The sequence below is a fragment of the Cricetulus griseus genome, chromosome 2, assembly GCF_003668045.3.
Source record: "Cricetulus griseus strain 17A/GY chromosome 2, alternate assembly CriGri-PICRH-1.0, whole genome shotgun sequence".
In the NCBI taxonomy this organism is placed as follows: domain Eukaryota; kingdom Metazoa; phylum Chordata; class Mammalia; order Rodentia; family Cricetidae; genus Cricetulus; species Cricetulus griseus.
This window is the reverse complement of record NC_048595.1, coordinates 47,130,150-47,152,022: the sequence shown is the minus strand read 5'-3', so window position 1 is coordinate 47,152,022 and position 21,873 is coordinate 47,130,150. Positions and strand designations below refer to the sequence as shown.

Sequence of the window (21,873 nt, the reverse complement as noted above, 5' to 3'; positions counted from 1 at the left end):
TAACCCCTCTTTTCCCTGAAGTGTGCGCACACTGCAAGGATAAACAAATGCCCGATTCTGTGAAGTGTGCATTTGTGGACAGGCTCACCCCATTTCCCTAGAATCACACTTCAGTTCTTTCTTTCTGTGCCAGATATTTGATGCAACACACATAAAATTCTTCATGTGATAATGAAAGGCTGTGTGATCTCACCAGGGTTTCTTCATAAACATGTTTCAAGCCACTGTGTAAGCCTTCTAAAGCAGGCAGGAACGTTGTGTCTTATCATTGCCTGTTGTATGCTTGTGCTCTGGAATGTGTGATTAGCTGCTGGTCCTCTCAGCTATGTGGAGAGTCTGCCTGCTTTATGTACCTTAAGCTTCATTAATTCACCTAAAATTATAACATAAATTCGGTGTTTATTAACCTAAGTCTTAAGTCAATAGCCTGAAATATTTATTGAGACCCACAAACTTTTGGCTGCGGAATGCCATGTGCTAGGAAGTGAAAAAGAAGAGCTTTCCAATCATAGCCAGATGTATGATCTTGAACGCACTGTTGGTTTCTTGTTTTGTTTTTTTTTCGTGGGGTTGTTTGTTTGGTTGATTTTTTGGTATGAAACACTTTGAAAAATTTCCAGGCAGCAACAAAGGAGACCCCCTAGCATCAATACAAAGGAAGAGCGCACATCTGGCTCCACCTGAAAGTCCGGTTCAGAGTTTCTCTGTGACCCTGGCACTACCCAAGGGAAGTCTTGGCTTTGTTTATTATAACAAGAGCCACAAGACTCCCAGGCCAATAAACGTGTTCACGTAAAACTCCAGACAGTTTCTCTAGACTGGAGTCTTATCATCGGGGAGACCTCATTTTACCCCTAGATTAGGGAGATAATCCACGAAGAGAAAGGAATAGCCTATGCCTCGGACTTGTCCCTGGTGGGTCAGTGTCGCTGAGTCCAAAGGGACTCAACTGGATCATTTCCCCCAGAATGAATGAGTGCCCTGACTGGGAACAGCACGGTCAAACAGTTGCCCCCACATGGCTATAGCGAGACAGTTTCACCTAGAAGCAAAGCAAAAGGAGGGGAAAGCCTTCCTCATTTCTCCTCCAGACTGCAAACACTCAGAAATGACATCACACACCCCACAGAGCCCCGGGATGACTAAGGCAGAGGCAGCCTGAGAAAACTCTGCTCGGCCCTGAGTTTTAGGGCTCAGTTATGCAGATGAGCGTCTGGGCGCAGGTTCCCGCCTTCTTCCTCTGAGGAAGTTTCTTGGTAGATCACTGACACCTCATCCCGGCGAGGGGGTGAAAACTTGGCACCAGCCACCCCCGGGCAGAGCACCAGAGAGAGCTTGGAAGCAAGGAGTCGGCAAGCAAACAATGAAGGAGCAAGGGGGCACCGTCAGTGGCGCCGGGAGCAGCCGAGGCGGAGGAGACTCGGCTATGGCCAGCCTGCAGCCGCTGCAGCCTAACTACCTGTCTGTGTGTTTGTTTGCAGAAGAATCATATCAGAAACTAGCAATGGAGACACTGGAGGAACTAGACTGGTGCTTAGACCAGCTAGAGACCATCCAGACCTACCGCTCTGTCAGCGAGATGGCTTCAAACAAGGTAAGGACACCCCTTTCTCTAAACTACAACTGAAGTTCCAGGCTGCAGCCTATCTGTTGAGCTGTCCCAGACTTTGTCGAAGTGCTACCCTATCTTTGCTTGTGCCCTGGGACCACAGTAAACTGAAATTTCTTAATCCGCGTTAATGCCCAGAAATAAATCTTTGAACCCGAGCAGTATTGAATCTAAGTGAGAGACACTTGCGTAGCTTCCAGATCATTTTTTACAAATGGTGATGCCTTTTCTTTTTAAACGATTAGTAGAAAACTGAAATCTTCATCAGTTCACCTGGCAGGGTGCTGGTCTCGCCACATTTTAATTAGTGCATCATACACGTGTTTGGCGAGAAAGTAGGTCCACCACTTTTTAAAGAGAAAACAGATTACCTTCCAGGCTGACAAATCCTTGCTGGGAACAAGGGCATTTGGGGATTTGTAACATTTCCTTTGTGATGCTGACGCTGCTTGAGATTAAAAGAGGAGAAAGAAAGAAACAATACATTTTGCTTTCTACCACAGGAAGTTGGGTTTTGTTTTGTTTTTCCTAATTTTAAAGGTGAAATCACTTAAAATTAAAATCCATAGTGGAAAAAAGCCAGATTTTATTTACAATATCCAGAAAAACAAAACTTAGTGTTGAGGAGCTTTCATTATCTGTCATTATCTCATTTGTTTAATTAACATCTGGACACAGAGTGCTAATTTATTGACATTATATAGTGAGGGTTGTTGCTAGTTTTTTCTGCTTGTTTACATGTTTTCATGCAGAATTTTAACTATGTGTGTATGTGTGTGCAAGTGTGTATACACAGGTGTGTGTCTGTGTGTGTGCAAGTGTGTGTGTGTGTATGTGTGTGTGCAGGTGTGTATATGCAGGTGTATGTCTGTGTGTGTGCAGGTGTGTATATGCAGGTGTATGTATGTGTGTGTGCAGGTGTGTGTGAGTGTGTGTGTGTGTGTTAGAAGTTATGAAGTTGTATATGTATCTACATTCATGTAGTTGGAGGGGAATCCTGGACACCGCACCTCATGGAGTTCACCCCTACAACTCTGGCTTGAGCTGTTTGCTATTGTCTTGCTTTTCTGAGGCTGGAAGAAGCTGTGTACCACACCTACCCTTCCAGCCCAAGGTGCATCCCTGATTGCACTTTCCTTCCCTGGGTAAAAAGCACCACTTTGGAGCAGAGCTTGCTGGCTCCTCTTCAGAGCCTCATGGCAGAGGAAGTAGGGTATCCTTAGGAGATGCTGGGGTGTGGTACTGGGGTCCTCCTTACTCTCTTGTGAACCGATCATAACAGACAGAGCAGAAATGAGCTCCCTCTGAAATTTTAGCTCAGAGTTCCACTTGGTGGGGAATAAAGAAACAGGACACATTGGGGTTTTAACTAGTATCTTCTGAGTTCTCTCAAGCTCCCTGTTAAGCAGGGACTTTCCAGGTTGGTGTAAAACCCAACCGCTTCCCCATGCTGGGGGCTTCACTGTGTAACTTCTCCAAATCACTCTGGGATTTACATAGACTTTTTCACACAGGCTTTGCCAGCTTCAGGGCATCCGCAGATGTCCTGTTATCTCCTATTCTTTGACATTTGATGCTACCTGTGGATGCAAAATTCCGGGGTGGTCTTCTCAGTAGTTTTTCATCATCAAGGACATGAGCTTCTGGAGTCACCAAGACAAAGCAGGGGACTAGCCAGAGGGGAAAAAGAACAGTCCTAAAGAATCTTCACATTGTCATGAGTTTCCATGTCTAGTGTGGGTCTAGAGTGCTGGCCTTGTTCACTGTCTTGTAAAGTTATTAACAATGTATCGTTAAATATGAAAGGAGGTGTGTATTGAGACAAGAGAATCCCGGCCCCCCCGGAGGGTGTCCCATGCAGGAAGCAATGAAAGTTGAACAGAGCTAATTCTAAAGAAATGTCACACACAGTTGGTTAGCCAAAACAGAAGCATGCTGCCTGGCCTATTGTCTAGGTTCCTGGTGGGAAGGTGGCAGGGCATCGCAGCAGTCCAGTGAGTGAAGAAGAGAATGCTGTGTTTAAAAGGTCTCTCCCCTCAGCTCATTAATTCACTCCGTTCAGATCATTTTCTTGGGTGAGACTGAGCCCAAGAGCCTGTAGAATAACAACATGAGAATACAGTGTGACCACCAGAAAAAGAGTTCATTGGTGTTATCTGGAAAAGTGAGACAAAGTGATGCACACCAAAGTGAATACTCCACATTAAAATTTAAACCCTGAAATTATCGGAGATTTCTGTATAAGCAGCTATCTGGAAATACCATCTTAGTTATCACGAAGTAGCCAGATTTGACCGTATTTTGCTTGCTCTCACTATACAAAGGAACCACAACAAGAGCTGGAAGGGAGTATACATGTACTTTATTGGAGGTGGGAAAATAGGAAGAGCTCTGGATCTGGAGAAGCATGTTTTAAATCCTGTCTATCTCACTTACTAGCTGTTTTATATGACCCGACTTACTTAACTGTCTGAAGATTCAGTTTTACAATATAAAAGTGGGCCTGGCCTCACCAGAGTTAGTGTACCCAAAGTATTGAGTTATGTGCCCCTGGCACGTCTTAAGACTCCAGTGGGGGATCACTTACTAAGACCTACTACATTGTTGTGAAACCAAATCTGGGTCCTTACTTAAGCTTCAGAGCTGACCCAAAGGCTTTTGTTTACAGAGTTGGGAGCCACTGTCCTGTGAAGGGAGTGTGACTGAGTAACATAGGTGCCAGTCTGTGTCTGTGCCCGGAAAGGTGGAGAGTTGTCTCTTTGGTAGAGAAAAAGCAAGCAGCCTTTAGGAGTTCTTGTATCTGGCCAGGGGGACACTTTCTTGTTTTTATTTATGATTTTCCTTGACCCGTCTGTGGCCTAAAGAGAAGGAGTGATTCAGAGGTGTGACTTTCCCTTTGCTTCTACAGGAGAGTGGATGAACTGCTCCTGTGCCTAACCAGAACAGTTCTCTTAATCCCTAAATACTAGCAACAGGCCCAATGGCATTTCAAAGTTTTATAGAAACCTAGAGCCAGATGAGTTAGTGTTAGAGAACATTTTCTCAAAATTAAAAGGTAATAAAATCCAAATGGCAAGAAGTCAGTGACAGGTAAGCAGGAGCTTGGAGGGTGGACACAGCCCACAGCCGTGGTTTCTGATGTGGGAAGAATGCCTGGACTCCTCAGTGACCAGCCTAAGTTAGGTTAGCTGTGTCCAGCCCTTCCCTTTTAGATTTACTCATTAATTGACATGTTTCAAGTTTTGTCACCTCCTCACCTGGAAGAATTGTCTCACACTTCGGCAAAACTCATCAGAGCGTGAGTTCATCTGCCAAAAAACAGCCTGATGTTTTGAAAACAGGATGCTTGGGCTCTGCCCAAAAAGAGGAACGGAAAGAGAAACAGTATAGAAAGGAAGAAAGCAAACAGCCCCACCGGGATCCCCAGCCTGAGTGCAGCATAAACAGTGACCTCTCTTTCCGACCTTCGTTATGGCTCAATTCCTGACCTCCTGTCACCAAAGCCAACCCACGTCATCAGAGGAGGATAGGAGGAATGGCACAGCTGCTGTGAGGGTGACTAGAATTTCCTGCCGCCTTCCTGACAGACGCAGTCAGAAAAGTACAGGGTTGCAACAACAGTGGCTGAGGAAGGACGGGCCAGAACAATCCTAGGGGGTGGGGCCGGGACTGGGAGGAGTGGGAGGTGTTCCTTCCCCTTTTGGACTGAGAAGCATAGTCTCTGATCTAGGATTCAGGTGAAAAGAATGGCAAGGCTTATTAGTACCTGGCATGGTGAGTGTCAAAAGACAAGCATACAGTATGTGGTATTCAACTACAGCTACATTCAAATTATTAGCCACAGCCCCCAAGCCCCTCTGGGACCTTTTCTTTCTCTAGCAGATTTGCCTGAGACAGATTTGGATCCAGATGATGAAAATGGACATTCTGAAGTTGGGAAGCGCAGTCTGGGATACCAATGCTTCTTTTAGACTGAAGGGTCAGGATATAGCACTTCAGTAACTGTTTGCTAAGGAACCTCAACAGCTGGGAATGGCAGATAAATGGTATTTTCTTGAGGGATTCTAAAATCACATATAGATTCCATCACTGGAGAAGTGAGTCCTTCTAGCTACAAAGGCTTATTTTTCCAGCTCTACAAGAGCCTGTACCAACTACTTGCCTATGCTCTGGGCAGGGAGGGAGGGAGAGAAAGAGGAAGGGAGAGAGGGTGGGAATAAAGTCACTCAATTCTACCAGCCTGGAGCTACTAGGAAACCAGAATGTCTGACACTGGAAAGTGATCATGACCAAGGCAAGCACATTGCTGGAATGTTGAGTGAGTTGCTTTCTGTACCACTCAACAATCAATAACTATAGGAAATGCTGGCCCTAACAGAATTGAAAGGAAATAGATCTTAATGGTCAAAAGATTCATCTAGAACTCTGTCAGTCAGGGAAACAGGTTGTTGAAGGATTAATCAGTGATGATGGTGAGACAGGGACCTTCTACTGACTCCTAGGCTTGAAGGAATCCCTAGTACGTTCCCTTCTGAACAAAAGTGGCTTGATCAGACCCAAGGGATGTGTGCAATGCCCTCCAGATCTTACTGTGCCTCTGGCCAGATTTCTCATTTTTTGTCCAAAGGGCTCTGAACCCTCTTCCCAGGGCCTGTGTGTGCATGCGCTTTTGCAGAGTTACGCAGGCCAAGGCCCCAGGGACAGCCATGAGGCAGCAGCACAGGACTGGAGAGAAAGTGTGTGGGAGCTTGGACATGCTGGCTATGGCAGAGGCCTCACCCAAGGTTGCCTGCAACGTCCCCCATGGTCAGAAAAGCACAGGGCTGGGGTAGTGCTGAGTTCAAAGAGTTTAGGCTCTAGATGCCCTTCCTGACTATGATGAATTGTCAGGTTACGAGTAGGAGATAGCTTAGTTTATATTTGTAAGCATTTAGGCTTGTAGTATTGCCCTGACAAATGTTTGGGATGATCTTGATTTAGAGGTCAGACTACAATGAAAATCCCTTCTGACAGGCAGCAGAGGAAGCATGCATTTTTTGACCCAGATTTCTTCCTTTATAGCCTTATATGAAGTATAGAGACAGCCACATAAAGTGAAAGAATCTGAATATAAGCCATGAGTTTAAATTCTAGCTTGACCTTTACTGGGAATATTTTCCAGAGCAATTAAATCATTTTTAAATCTTTTCATTTCCTTATTATGAAACAAAGTAATTGGAATAGATTGTTTCTGTGGTTTACATCAGGTCTTGAATTTTTGATGGTAGACAGTCACAGTACTCCTATGGATATAGATGCTGCATGCAGACACTTAGCTAAGTCCTTTAACCCATATTGAATATCCAGAGACTCTTTGTAATAGGCAATATCTACAGATGGGTAAAGTGGGATTTAGTAGAAATAACTGATTAGCATACATGTATAAAAGCACCCTGGCTGAGAAAGCAGCTCATTGGTACAGTGCTTGTCACCATGTATGAGCTCTAAGAGCCAACTCTAATTACACACACATGTACATGTGCAAGACACATACACACACACACACATACATACACACACACACATACACACACAGTGCTGAGAATGTGGCTCAGTGGTAGTGTCCTGCCTAACACCACTCATGAGGCTTTGGACTTGGTGAGGCTGGGAGAGCATCAGGGATCAGGGCCAGGATCCCAGTGAGACAAATAAATGGCAGAGAAAGTTGAGAGGTACTTAGCAATTCTTCAATGTGAATTGTGTAGTGTTTGGTGGGAGGGCTTATTCTTCTAACACAGACCTTTATTGGTTAGGTCTGGTTCAAATTTCTAGTGTTCAGTTAGTTAGTTACCTTGTTGGCCTCTAGCCCAGCCATTAATTCCAGACTTAGCCTGGGCTGGAAGGCAGTCCTTGTAACACAGGTAATAGGAAACTGCCATAGTTCTGGGAACTGGTGCATAAGCACTCAAGAAAATGGTAGTAGTAATGTCAGGCATTCTTTACTTCGTGTGAATTAGTGTACAAAATTCCAGCTCTCTTTGCTTTTCCTAACTTAATTTAAGATAAGATAGTAACATTGTCTTTGAAAGCTGTGGTCTACTTACAAATTCCCTTGTTCCCTGCATACCACCACCACCCCTATTTCTCCTCCAATGGAAAGAGAAAGAGGGGTTCTTCTATTCTTTTGATTTTATTGTAATTCAAATGATGGCAGCAGTTTCACCTAGTAGGGTGTCCTTCCCAGTGCTTGTAGCTTGAGCAGAAAATAGAGATTTCATACCTTTGTAGCAGAGCTACTGGGACTGAGGAACTCCCAGGTTCAGACAGAGTTCTTATTTTATTGTCTTCAAAGATTAAAGGGAAGATTTAGCTAATCAGTCTTTATTTATTGTTGTTTAATTACTTTCTTTCCTTATTGTTTGAATTCCTTTCTATTGTTTTTTAAAATTATAGAATAGAGTTGTATTCTTGAGTGTGATTCAGTGTCTGATATTCTAGTATTAGGAAAACTTAGCAAATCAAAGTGTTTGGAGTTAGCTCTCTGAAATAAATGTGACTTGTAGTACTTTTTGCTTAATCTAAATATTTCTACATCTGTATGTCTAGGAACTGGTTCCTTCACTAGTTCTGAATTCAGAGCTAGTTCACCCAGTCTTTTAAATGAACAAACCTCTCAAAAGGAATTAAGTGTGTGACTCTGACCAGCTGATAGAACACTATATAGTCAGTTATGAACTAAAATAGCAGTCTTGAAATATTGCATTGCAGCATGGTCATGGAATAAGCATTCAGTTTCCTTTATTATTATTTTTTTGAACTTCCCTGCCTTTGCATGTTTGATCTTTGAGAATAGGTTCCACACTCACAGCCCCACCAAGTTCCCTGCCATTGTTATCTATGGAAGAAAAGCCAGGGGTGAGGCTTGTTCTTACGCAATTCTTCCAACATATTTAACTTCTAGGTGAAATGGGTTCAGCAGACAAAGATCATTTACTGTTATGAAAACTAAAATACCCTTCCAAGGAGACGCCAGCTCACACTCATGCTGGTCAGTGGGGTTGCATTCTTGGCGGCATCATGCAATCGTTGCTTTCCTGTATAGACTCGCTTCAGCTCTCTTTCGGGGGACCTACCGGCCCCTTTTCTGTCTTGCCCTATGGCATGTGATGTTTCCCTCAGCTGGTGCCAAACTATTTAGTCTCTGGGAGATTTTACTGTAACTTCCTTTGTTTGATTTACTTTAAAGTAGCCAAATGCTTTCACAAAGAAAGAACTGTTAAGTCACTTAGAAAAGACGATAGTGAATCTTCTGTTCTTGTGTGCCTGTTTTGGAAAGCACCTGATGATCTTAGCTTATTTATGGAGTAGAGTTTAAAGCTGGAAGCCATGCACTTCTTTCTGCTCAGCAGTCACAATATCTTCCCTTCCAAAAACAATCGCAATTGGAATGGACTGCTTTGGAAGCCTCAAGCCCTCCCAGATTGAGGTGTAACAAGTTTATCAAGGTGAAACTCACCTTCAGGGTGGAGTCATTTTAATTTTCTAACTTTTAAATTTCAAATATATTAAATTTTAAATTTGCGATTAAAAACCATAGAAGACCACATTGATCTTTCTTTGCTCAGTAGACTACATAATTTTATAGCTTTGAACAATTATGAAAGTGAAATCAGAGTACAGCTACCTAGAATTTAAAAAAAAAAGATCAAACCAATATTTTTAAAAACATAGATTTAGCACAATAATTATTGGATTCTAACACCTTAATAAGAAAATCCATCACTAAGTAAAAATATCTTTCCAATTGACTAGATTGGCTGTGCTACACAGAGGACTAAGTAAACTAACTGTTGACCCACCAACTAATGTCCTTGGTCACTGTAGATGGTGAAATTTGATAAATAACAAAAAATTCTACACATTTTATTTCCAATTATAGCTCCACACAGTTGTTGTAGACATGATCCTGCAACTTTCAGTCCAGAGGGGAACTTAAAAAGTCCTATTTATGTATTTACTGGGCAGGGAGATGCCATGGTCATGGCTGTGTTCCCACAGCAAGGTTTATTTTCTGTGCTCGGAATGTAGAGACCCTTGCAGTTCCCCTCAGTGTGAGAAGCCAGATTTGTGTTCTGTGGTCGTGCATGACTACATTTGTGTGCTCCTGTTACTTTCAGAAAAAAATATTTTAATTAAATGATATTTATTTGAAGTTATTTGAAAGACCAGGAAACATTTTATAAATAAGATCCATTTTCTTATCAATAACAAGTGAAGATTAAATATCTAATATAATCCCAAAACCTTTGAAAATACAAGGTATAATCTCAGTGGAAAGTAATTTTATTTTTCCATGACTTCTCCAGAGTCAGAGGATAACGGGAGGATTTTGGTACTGAGATGGGGGGGTCTCATTTCAAATCCAGTTATAATCCCCCTTATTTCTCCCTTCTGTCTGTTGGGAACTGAAAATGGCCAATTGGAGAGTTTACCGTCTGGTGAAAAAGTCACTGGGCTGTGGATTTTTCCAGCTGCTTGGCAGAGTGGCTAGTCCAGCAAGTTGAGATCAAGGTGGGAATCTCAGGTTACTCTCTTCCTACCCCTGCAGTGTATCTTTCCAATTAATGTCTCAATGGGAAGCTCTCATGACTTCAACTGAGCTCCCCATTCTTGAGTTTTCTTACCTACATTCACAGTGGAGTTAGTTCCATCCTACTGGCCTCTGCCCACTGATAAACAATCAATGTCATTAATGCTTGTAAGCATTTTGAGTCAGGCCACTCTCACTCACAACACAGAGGCTTATTGTTTCTTGTAAACTCCCCACTGTGGCTCAAGATGAGTTTATTATGTATTCAAATTTAGAATTCTGAGGTAAATAAATTCAAATATTTTGTTATAAATGTAAATAAGCAATTATGTACTATTCAAATTTTTAGAATGAAGAAATACCGGGGGAAAATAAATTGACTCAGGGAGAATTCATTGTGTTGATAATAATGTTTATTAAGGGGAGTTATTCCATGTTTAAAGGATTCCTGACTCACTGACTTCAGCTCTTTTGTTATCTACTCATTTCCAGTCATTATTTACATTATATGATGTGACACAGTAAGGTGACAGTCCTTAGCATATAGTGTATAAGAAATGAAGAGAAAAGTTATAAATCCTCAACTGAATAAAGATGTCTAATGTTTAGGCTGTTGGACTAAAAGAAAGAAGATTTGAATTAAAAACTAAAGTTCTTAAAAGGAGATTACACTGGAGGCAACTCGCTGTTAAAGAGCCCAAATACTCATTTTAGTATTGGGAAAAAAATAAGAGAAAAAATTACAAAAGACACACTAAAATTTTACTAAGTCTGATTGGTCAACACAGTTCATTTCCAACTTCCTCTTTACTGTCAGTGTCAGAACATTATTAAAACCATGGTGTAAGAACACCGGAGTTGTATTGTCACTTGCAAATGAGTAAATACAGGCCTTTCAGTTCATGCACACTCAGGCCTGTGCTGTGAGCCTCTCCCAGTGTGCACAGTCTTCCTGGTATTTCTGCAGACCAGCCTCTTACCATCCTGTAGGTTAATATCACAGCTAGCACTGGAGAGATCTGGGATTTTATAGATTTTCAGTATTGCTTCACATATCCACTTGATTACGGGAACCTGGGAACCTTCAGATGGCTCTCTAGCGAAGTGTGTTCTAGCCCCTCTGATGGATATCCCACTCAGCCTGAAACTTAACTGACACTCCCCAAGAGTCCTCTACCCTGCCAGCTACACCCCTCCCCTGCCACTTGTGATGACTGCATCTGGTTCCATTCTGAGTCAGATAATTGAGATACAGCCGTGTTGACTGATGCACTGGGTATATTTTTCTTGGCCAAGTGAGTACATTATTTCTGTTCTTGATGGGATGAGCTACCACTGATTTTTTTCTCTGCTGTGTTTTAACACTCAGGATCGGGTTGCACAAAGTTTATTTGCATGGGAGTGTCCTTGGGACTGTTACAACAAGGACTACCAGTATTATATTCTAAATGTTTGTCAGTATCGTTTAATTGCAGAGAATTTGGTGTCTTGTTGCTGTTATTGAATTTTTAGTAAGTTTTTAATAGATACCTTTGTACTAGTATTTTATAAGATTAAAATACTTTTTATGTGATTAAAATCTTGATAAGGATGTTGTCAAGTGACATTATTATATGACTAACAGAATAACATCTTCAAATTGAAAAAGGTCATATGTTGCTTTTCAAGAAAAAGTTCCTGGGGGTGTTTAGGATGTGTGTACCTGTGTATATCTGTATGTGCTCAATAGTGAGTGTGCATGCGGAGGATGAAGGTCAATATAAATTGGCTTTATTGCTTACACCATATATATGCTTTTACACAGTGTATGTCACTGAGCCAAAACGGCAAGTCATTTTGGCTAGACTGGATAGCCAATAAATCCCAGGATCCATCCTGAGCCTTTCCACTCAACCCATGCTAGAGTTGCAGACATGTACTGTCACACCAACATTTCTGTAGGTACAAGGAATCTAAATTTAGGTTCTTATGTTTGCACAGCAAGTACCCTACCCACTGGGCTATCTTCCCAGCTCAACAAAAGCACTTAACACAGAAAACCCTTAACAAGGTGCTAAAGTAGGGCAACTAGCCAAAGACTATGAAGCCCTGGGTGGGAAGAGATCCTCTTTTTTTAAAGTGTGGTAAATATATTTGGCTAAAATGAATAAAACATGAGTTCTCCACATGTAGACATTTTTGGGGAAGAATTCAGGAAAAAGCCTTTGCTCTTTCCATCACTGCTTCTCATGTCTAATCACATGACCCAAAACTATGATGCCCAGAAAACTCTGAATCTGCCCCAGTGGTGAAGTGTAAGTGCACCTTTCTTATGAGTAGAAATGGGAAGCTTGATGCTGGCTGTTGGAGGCTGGCTGGTTCAGTTTGGCATTATTTGGTTTATCATTCTCTCAAAAACGTCTACATCCAATAGATGTGAATCTAAGCCTTCAAAGCCTTGTTATGGCTGCTGTTTCGTACTCTGTGATGTTGGGTGTGGGTGGGACTTAAGAGCAAGTGTTATGTCTGTCAGTCATCAGCTCTATGTTGCATGGCACCTGACTACTTTATCACTATTGAGCCATAATTTTCATTCTTCCATTGTGCTAATGTTTCTCACACCCCAGTAGCATATTTCAACTAATTCATGTTACCAGATTGACTTCAACTGTGCAAATCTGAGTAAATGTACACATGGTGTAGATATGCTTATATCAGGCAGTCTGTGGTTATTCCTAGCTTTGGAGAATTCTCAAGTCTCCTAATTAGCAGAAATTGGATAAATTAAAGAAGCATTAATCAATAGTGTTACTAACATCCTGACTTCTCCAAACAGGCTTTTGTTGTTGTTGTTGTTTTTGTTGTTGTTATGGTCATGTTGTTATTAAGGCCATTGAAAATTACGGTTTCCATTTGAAATGCTTCATTTATCTTTCCTGCAATTCTAGTTACACTCCTTAGCCTGGTGAACAATCTAAATGTCAATCAGCAAGCCTGCACCTGTATGAGTAACTCATGCATCATGCACATAACCTGCATGACATGGCACCAGATCACACATATTGTGGGAATTTTGCAATTAGTTATGCAAGCTACTGCCAAGCCAACAATGGAAAGAGTTTAGGCTCTAAAGAACCACAAGAAACCTCCATGCAACAGTGAACTCCAAGTAAGGAAGGGCCTGAGCTCAAACTTAAAACTCAGAAATAAAATCTTCAAGCTCAAGTCCAATGTCATAGAGTGCCCACGAGGTCACAGGCATATGTCATTTGTAGTCACCCTCACTTCAAAGGTGGAAATCCTGGTCTCCCAGAGGCTTGACCACTTGCACAGTTTCTCAGACTGGGCTATAGTGTGGAAATTTATTTCCATATTTGAGAGGACATTCAGCTCCTTTTGCATCACGCGTGGTAGAGACTACTGACTTCTCTGGCAGGGCGTCCTTTGTGTCATTGAATTCCAATAGAAGGGCAAGCCTGAAATGAACATTCCCTCTTCTCCACAAAAGAGCTAGGTGTCCATCTCGAAATTGCCTTTATCCCAACAGAACTATACATTTCATGGATATGCTGTGGTGAAAGCGGGCATCCATCTTGTCTAAACTATGGTAGCCATCACCGGAAAGCAATATACAGATATAGCTATCTCCTCTTATAGGGTAAAATAACACGAGACACTTAGTTTCATCTTTTGTAGTTTACAAATGCATTCAAACCTTCCATCTGTGGTGGATTTTTTCTCAATTCAGATGTGTATAGTCCAGTGTGAGGCATACCAAAAGAGACAAGATACATGCTTCCAGGAGAGAAAAGGAATTGCTTGTATAGATCAGGGTTTTATTTTTCTTTATAGGTCCCAGAGTTAACCTTGAAACTTGACAGACTGTTGGGCTGTCCCAGGCCTGAGAAAGTTAATCCAGGAGTGATTCTTAAAGGAGCTTTGAAACCTCCCACTGTCTCATGTATCTCAGGGAGTATGGGAAAGGCACTGGCTGAAAACAATGTAACTAATGTCACAGGCATTATAGACTCTATGGTACCCTTCAGGGCAGTAGAATAGCAGTCTCGAAAAGGAGCTATGCAGATCTGTATAGCTACAGAAATAGTAGACATTTTAAGAAGGTGGGATTTACAATAATTTAAGCAATGTTAGCATCTGAAAGTAGGATTCACTTCTTAAAGGAGATGCACTGCCAGGCGTGGCAGGGCACACAAGGACTGCCCAGGCAACATTGCAAGGTTCTCTCTTAAAAATTAGGGGCTGAAGATGTAGCCCTAGTGGTAGAAGGCTTGCCATGACTGGTATTTTTGGACTAAGAAACAAAGAATGTTTGGGGTGATGCATCCCCTGTGTAGTTGCCTACAGAAGAATTGAAGATCATCAACCTTAGATATTTTTCCCAATGGAGAGGACTCTAGACTTGTCCATACATCTGATTCCATATTTCTATTTTTAAATATTTTAAATTGTACAACTTCTAGATGGGTAATTTTTTTTTAAAGTCTTAGTCATCAGCTTTAGAGTCATATTAAAATCCTGTGACCTTGGGGGGATAAAAGAGTAACTTGAGACTGAGCCTTGATTCCTTAATGCTTTTTCTCAGTTGCTATAATGATTTTGGTCATTTGTTAATTATGGAGGTCAGCTGTATTACACTGTTAGGCCGGTACTCAAACTCTGCCAAAATCCCCTTGCAGATGAGAAGGAAGAAGGCAGTACGTAAAATGGCATTGTAGAGTAGCAAGAATGGTTAATGGTCTTTTATTTCTCACAAGAAGGGAAGATCTCTCTTTGAGAACTAAGGCTTGGAAAACTGTAATGATCTAAAAGTATACAGAGCCTTTCACACAAGTTGTTCTGAGGAGAGTATAGCTTTGAGTCTTTTTGTGAGGTATTTGGATATGGAATATCTGAAATACACATACACTCAAAAAGTTTCATCTGAATTTCAAACCTAACAGAGTATCTTGAATTTTTATCCATCAAACCTAGCATAAATTTAGGAGGGAATGTGGGTCATGAGAACGTTCTGGAAAGACTCATGGGAATTACTACAGGGTTAGGGAGCATTTTTCAGCATTCAGATCATGTGTGTCATTATTTTCTCTGGAAAAAAATTCACAAATTGTAGAAAAAATACATGGACAGGAAGAGAATAAGTAGGGAGAAGCACCTCAAGAGTAGGTAAACCTAGTGTCAATTTGTGGAACAACTGTATACTGCACCCTCCCTTCTCTTTCCATTCTTTGTATGAAAGCATTGGTATTTTGTCCCTAATTTGCCTTTCATTTGTCCTCTGAACAAGTACTCGTCTTCCAGCTGGTAAATAGAACTGGCTTTGTTCATCAGACGTGCCAGCATTTTGTTGCAAAATTGTGATGACAAGATTCATGGCCACTCTTCCTCAGATTCCTACATATCTTGTATCTCTGCATCCTTGGGGAAGTAGAACTTTACTGCAGAAGAGAGTCTCTGATGTGGTCATGGAATGAGGAGCACTACCTGATGCTGTGCCCCCAGTCCAGAGTTTGCTCGCAGCAGAACTTGTTGGCAGGCATGACCTACCTTGGAACTGTGCTCTCTGGCTCAGCTGCTCCAGCAAAAGGGGCATGGCCATGGGTAGAGCTCCTTCTTCCATTCAGTAACTAATGCACTCAGTGCTATTTCACTTGCCTTTCAAATAAGATGAACTTGTCGTTAAAGAAGAAGGGCATGGAGTTTCAAGGGAATGATAGAAAGACAGGAGGAAGGAAGCACAGTCCCAGATAACCCAGGCTGTTAAGAATGGTGAAAATTGTGAGTTTCATGAGGGGTTTTAAAGCTCTACCCTATATCCTTACTCCAGTCTTTTGTTTGTTTGTTTGTTTTATTTTAAAGTCAAATTAAAAAGAAAAATGTAGGGACTTTAGATATCAAATAGCTCACTCAACTAAAGAAACAAAGACCTAAGAAGTCGATTCATTTTGTCCGAGATTACATATTGCTTGAAGTCACTCTCACTAACCTGTGTCACCACCTCATCTCTTTGCCACTGTGGGCATTCTGTGATCACAAGAGGGATTTTCAGCCCCTCTACTTCCCTGATTCTCGGGAATCCTTTTAAAATTATGACTAACAAGAGTATAAAATATGAGTCAAAAGTTAGTCCCTAAAAAAGTCATTGTGACTTTAATGACTTCGGCAGTTGTTTTAAACTGCGAAAACAGGAAGATCCTACACAATAAGGCGCCTGTCTCACAGCTGGGCTCATACGTAGATGTAGATGGCCACCCACAGGAGCGATGACTAGGGCTGCCTTCCTCTGTTTGGCACCTTTTTCCCGTCCTTAAAATTTTCACTTACTGACTTCATCAGGTTATCATTGAGAAAAAGTATGGACTTTTTCTAGTCTTTCACAGTGTAGATATGTAACTAATTATTTTAATAATATTTTTTCATCATCACTAGAAAATCTAGATTAGTTTAAAAGCAGCTCTTTCACATCCTCACTATTAGCTCCTTGTACCATCTGCCTTCTGGTGTTTTTTTCTTCTGATAAACATAATATTACTTATATCCCACCCTTCTATGTGAAGTCACTGAGAGCCTAGAACAGTGCCTACTGACCTTTATACAAACCTTGAGCTCATCTTTTGAGAAGGAATAGAAAATGATGATGTGTTTTCATCGTTTGAGAGGAAAGTGGCTCAGAAGCTGAAGGAAAACTGAAGTGATCTGACAAAATTTAATTTCAAATATTTTCTAAGTAACTTCTCACTATTAAAAGAAGTCTGTGTTGAATTCGGTACAAAGGAAACAATGGACTTGATTATCATTTGTAAAACTGGGAGCATAAAGATTAAATAAATTAAAGGCAGACCATTAATAACAATCACAGATGATTTTTTACAAAGAAAGCACGTTCTAGAAAAATGGTATTAAGTCACTTACTAAAATAATAGCTCTTCTCTTTTCAAAATGTAACTGTAATTTCTTAGCAGTGTTTGTAGATCCAGTGTTGGACAGACACAGCTTTAGGGAGGTGTGGGGAAGTTTGTGTTCTAAGGGTTCATTCACAAACTTTGTTTGTCTGTGTTGAAAAGGGAATTTGGCCATTTCCCCTGGGGACATTATTTCTAGGTAGACTCTAACAGGGCTTTCTTGTGAGGACAGATTATTAAAGAAAAATAGGATCTGTGTGCAGGAGACATGGGAACTCATTTATCTTTGAAATAGCACCCCCTCCCGTTTGTAAATTCTCCACTGCATTTGGTGAAGTAAATAAATTCATTCCCTTTCAATCCTGCAAGTCTTTGGGACATGGTTTCATCCGGAATCCATTTTACCTTCATATTGAAATAGCTAACTGGGAAGTCGACAGGGAGGCTCCAAGAATCTCAGGCTATGGAGCTCTGAGTTACGACAAATACCTCTCTCCTTAGTCATGCTTTATTGTTATAGATAGGAGCATCTCCATTTTTCCCCCAGTTAACTTCAGCAGTATAGAAAGAGTTTTATTTTCTGAGAGGAGCTAGTTGCTAGTAATTACTGTGCCCAAGCTGTAGGAGGCTGCTCTAGAACCTGTCACACAATCTTAAGAGGTTAGGGCAGAAAGGTGGTTTGGAGCCTTACATGTCACTCTCATTTCACAGAAGAGAGATGAAGTGATGTCACAAGACCAGTTGTAAAGACTGAGAATCAAAGTTGAGATTCGATTCCCATGTCATGGGGACCCATTGTTTGTCAGAAGCAACTCCCATATGGAATTCAGACATTAAAAATCTACCTAGCCTGAACTCCCCAACTGTCCAGTCAGCTGTCACCTCAACATAGCAATTCCTTGGTTGGTCCAGTCACCAGGGTCAGCCCTACCCTTACTAATCAGACTTTGCCTTTCTAAAAGGCCACATCTGCCTTTCTTAGTCTTTCCAAGTCCCAAACAAGTGGGCCCTTCATAAGTATTTTTTGATGAAAGCAATGATTGCCTTAGTCAGTGTGGTGAGGCCCTCCCTTGCTGAGGAAAACCAGTGGTGGTTGCTAAGCAACATATAAAGGTCTAGATTGGTTTCTGACCCCGGATGACCTTCATTTGTATACTTCATGATGTGTATTTTATGGTTACCTTAGGATGACTTTGGAAAACTTTGTTTTTGGTATGTATCGCCCTGCCCTTAGGGGGGAAAAAAAACATAGGAGAATCCATTTAGGTATGGGAAAAAGGGAGAAGGTACTCCTCTGTTTACTTGCATGAATACACTGACCCGTTCTGCAAAGACACAGAAGGTGTGTAGTTTATTCAGCCCCGTGGCTGAGAACCACCACCCTCTACCACACAGACTGATGGGACCGTGTATCCCAACAGGATCCTATGACAAAGGGAAGCTACAAGGGCATAGAGCGTAGGGAGAAATGTCTTGCTGTATATGATTTTTTTTTCGACCTGCAGCCAATCACACCACTAAAGAGCCCTCCTCACCCTCTTTAGACTGTTACCTGAGGACTAGCCAATCTGCCCTAATATGTCTGGCCAGTCTACTAGAGTAAAAGGACTTTCTGTTTGTCCATTTGCTTGACCCCTTCCCCACTTTGCCTGACCATTTCACGTATTCCATTAATGTTTGCTGAAACATGACAGAATGGCTTTAATGAAGTGGTATAAGTCTAGTCGACTCCAAAATGTTTAAAAATGTTTCAGAGATACCAAAGGAACCAAAATGAGGATAATTGCTTGACTATTCAGCTGTCTTGTACAGGGAGGGGGGGTGGAATCTACAGAAGAAATCATCTGTCTCTAAGCTTTTCTGTAAGGTATTTTTACTATAGTTTAAGTATGTTTCTTTGCTAAATGCTAGTAGACCTATCAGCGTCTATAAACCTGTCTTTCCTAACCTCCTAGTCTCCAGTAAGGGCTGGTTTCGTGGCTTAGAAGGTGAGAGGTTATTGTGACAGAGTTATATCTTAAAAAAACAAATAACTTGGAATTTATGCAGTTTACTTGTAGTTCAAAATTGCATTGAAGTTCAACATGTCAAGTCTACAAAGCAGAAATGATTGACTCAGAGATGTCTGGTTACTTGTGAAAACACACACATACGTAAGCAGGGTTACCCAGAAAGAGAGAGGTTGTGTCTCAGAGGACAGTGTGTGGTACAGTGAGCCAACAGGCAGAGGCTCGGATTTGGTCTGGCTTCAACTCAAAAGGCAGCTCTCTGGGAGAGGCAGTGGTTTGACCTGAGTCTTAGATGCCTGAAGTGAAGCTATTGTCAGATACAGGATGCTCATTTGGAAGGGGAATGCCTCACAGGAAAAAGAGCCAATTACAAGTTCAGGCTGTTGCCATGGTGCTTTGCTGATCCTTCAACATGCAATACAGGAACTCCCTGGAAGGCTAGGGTTAGGGGGTAGGGGAGTCGGGAGAAGTGGAGCCTGCCTGGGTAGGGCATCTCACTGCCTGTAGTGTAATACTGACAAGAAGGGGCTGGGAAGGGAGCCAGGAAAAGAATGACATTTTCAACATATCCCGGGTTGCTAAAATGAAACTAAAATAATTTAACTATGAAATGTTTCTAACATGACTTGTAAGATGTAACAACACTAAAATATCAAATAAGCATAACTCCAAAAAATTCATTGTTCATTCAGCAAATGCTATCTCATATTTGCTAATGTACTTGGGAATCCTACCTGGAAAGGAAAGGTTAAGTGAATTGAATCCATTTGTTGAATAAGATCTAATAAGCATTTTAATGAACTGAGTGCAGAAAATTGCACATTTCAGATGAAATACTTTTTGAGTCAAATAGATTAATTCCATCCTCATTCTTTCTGCTGTGAAAAGAGGCTAAATGCATCAGTACCCCAGGTGGTGGACAAATAATGTTCCAAAAGCAGGTTAAGAAAAAATTCTTGTATACTGGATGCCGAGTCAGAAAACACCTACTGTTCCAACCCTTTCCAATTAAAAAAAAATGCTCAGAGTCAATTAATCAAATGTACTATCACTTGGAAGCAATTAGAATAGCTGTCAGGCTGCTTTTGCAGACGGCTGTCTGCAGAGGAAGAGGGGGTTAAAGAACACCTAGCTGGAACGGGGGAGGGTAGGACCTCAGATTTACTTAAATATTCATGGGGCTTCCTCCATTTTAATCTTCTCCCTTTTAAAAGATGGCTGTTTCCCAGGCAGACAGCTCCCGGGGGAAAGAGATTCCCTGCTCCCTGGCAGAGTTGGACTAATCTAGGGTGGAAACCCCTCCGGGCACCAGGACTGTTCATAACTGAAACAGTGCTTCAAGCCGGCTAGCTGAATACATTTGGACCGGCTCTTGCGCCTTCGTACAATTCCTGGTTTCATTACTCTCGTCTGCCTGGAAACAAGCAGGGAGCGCATAGACTTCTTGCAAGAACAGAGTGTGAATGAAGATGATGGGTTTGCCGTGGATTAGGAAATACCGCGCATTTGCAAGGCTTTGTCTTTTCTAAGTTTTGATTCTGTAACCACTGGATCTGCAGGGGTTTTCTGATCCTCTGGGGATTGCTCTCCTAGAACTGAATTCTTTCGAAGGGATTTGTGGATTGTGGCAAGAAGAGCCTCCAAAATGCCCGAGGCAAACTATTTGTTATCTGTATCTTGGGGTTATATTAAGGTGGGTCGATTTGATTGTATTATGTGTCTTTGGTAGAATCCAAATGCTTTTACATCCGTCTGGTTTTCTGTGCAGTAGAAGGCATCAGCAGTGATTGAATTTGTGTATACATGTAATCACTGGGGCTTCTTATGAAATAGGACATGTTTCGCTGCATCGTATTTTAATGTGCTGTAATGTGTTTCAATCCTGTTTTTCTTTTTCCTCAGCTGTGTTTTAAAAGGATGCTTCCCTCGCTCTCTTTCATTTCCCCTTAAACTTTTCACTTAATCTGTTCTCACTGAATACGTTACCACCTCAAATGATATTTTAGGGTATAGTTCCAGTTTTAAGAAGTAACAATATTTTCAAATAAAATTATTTTGATCTTTATTAAAATTCCTTTTACTGAATTTGCAAAATTCAGGAAATCAGCAATTTTAAGAAAACTTAAGAACATCCTTTTTCTTTTTCTACAGTGACATTGGAATGATTTCAAGTGGAGGGGACTTTATGATTTGTAGCATAGCTTTCGTTAATCTATTGAAACTGGCTGGAAGTTTCTCGGTTCCTAGAAAGAAAAGTTGGAAATACAGTGATCATTTGCTCTTTGGTAAACACTTATGGCCTTTTCTTTTCTTTATAAACAGTTCAAAAGGATGCTGAACCGGGAGCTGACACACCTCTCAGAGATGAGCAGATCAGGGAACCAGGTGTCTGAATACATTTCAAACACGTTCTTAGGTAAGACACCAATAGGAACCCCACTGTGCTTCTTCAGGATGAATTTCTACAACCTATTAAGGGTATCCCTGTGAATTTGGAGCGAGGTTAAGCACAGAATACAAATCCATCCAAGAAAAGAGTTAAAGCCAATCTCTAAATGAAAACAATAAGCACAGGAAGGTAATATTTTTGAACTGATAATAGCTATGGGTTGGTTACATTTACCTAGCTGCATATTACCACACCCCTCACTATTGGGACCTCCAGAGCAGCCGCAGGTCCAACACCCAACCCCAGCAACTGCTGTATCTCTAAAATCGTATATTTTTTTCAATTCTTCCAGTAACTAGGCTTTGAGACAAAAAGCTTTGCGGGGGGTGGTGGTGGGG

At 41.3% G+C, this 21,873-nt stretch overlaps 1 protein-coding gene across 7 annotated transcripts in view; it reads left to right on the top strand.

The window, feature by feature from the left end:
* The window catches only part of Pde4b (phosphodiesterase 4B), a 337,171-nt gene that overhangs the window by 298,823 nt on the left and 16,475 nt on the right, over window positions 1-21,873 (top strand). For 6 of the 7 annotated variants that reach the window (XM_027402289.2, XM_035439769.1, XM_035439768.1 and 3 more), the window contains 2 exons: window positions 1,482-1,594; window positions 21,409-21,502. In XM_027402289.2, coding sequence (XP_027258090.1) covers window positions 1,482-1,594; window positions 21,409-21,502 — 207 coding nt within the window. Of the gene's footprint in view, window positions 1-816; window positions 916-1,481; window positions 1,595-21,408; window positions 21,503-21,873 lie in introns of those variants that run through there. The other variant, XM_035439771.1, reaches the window with a different exon arrangement.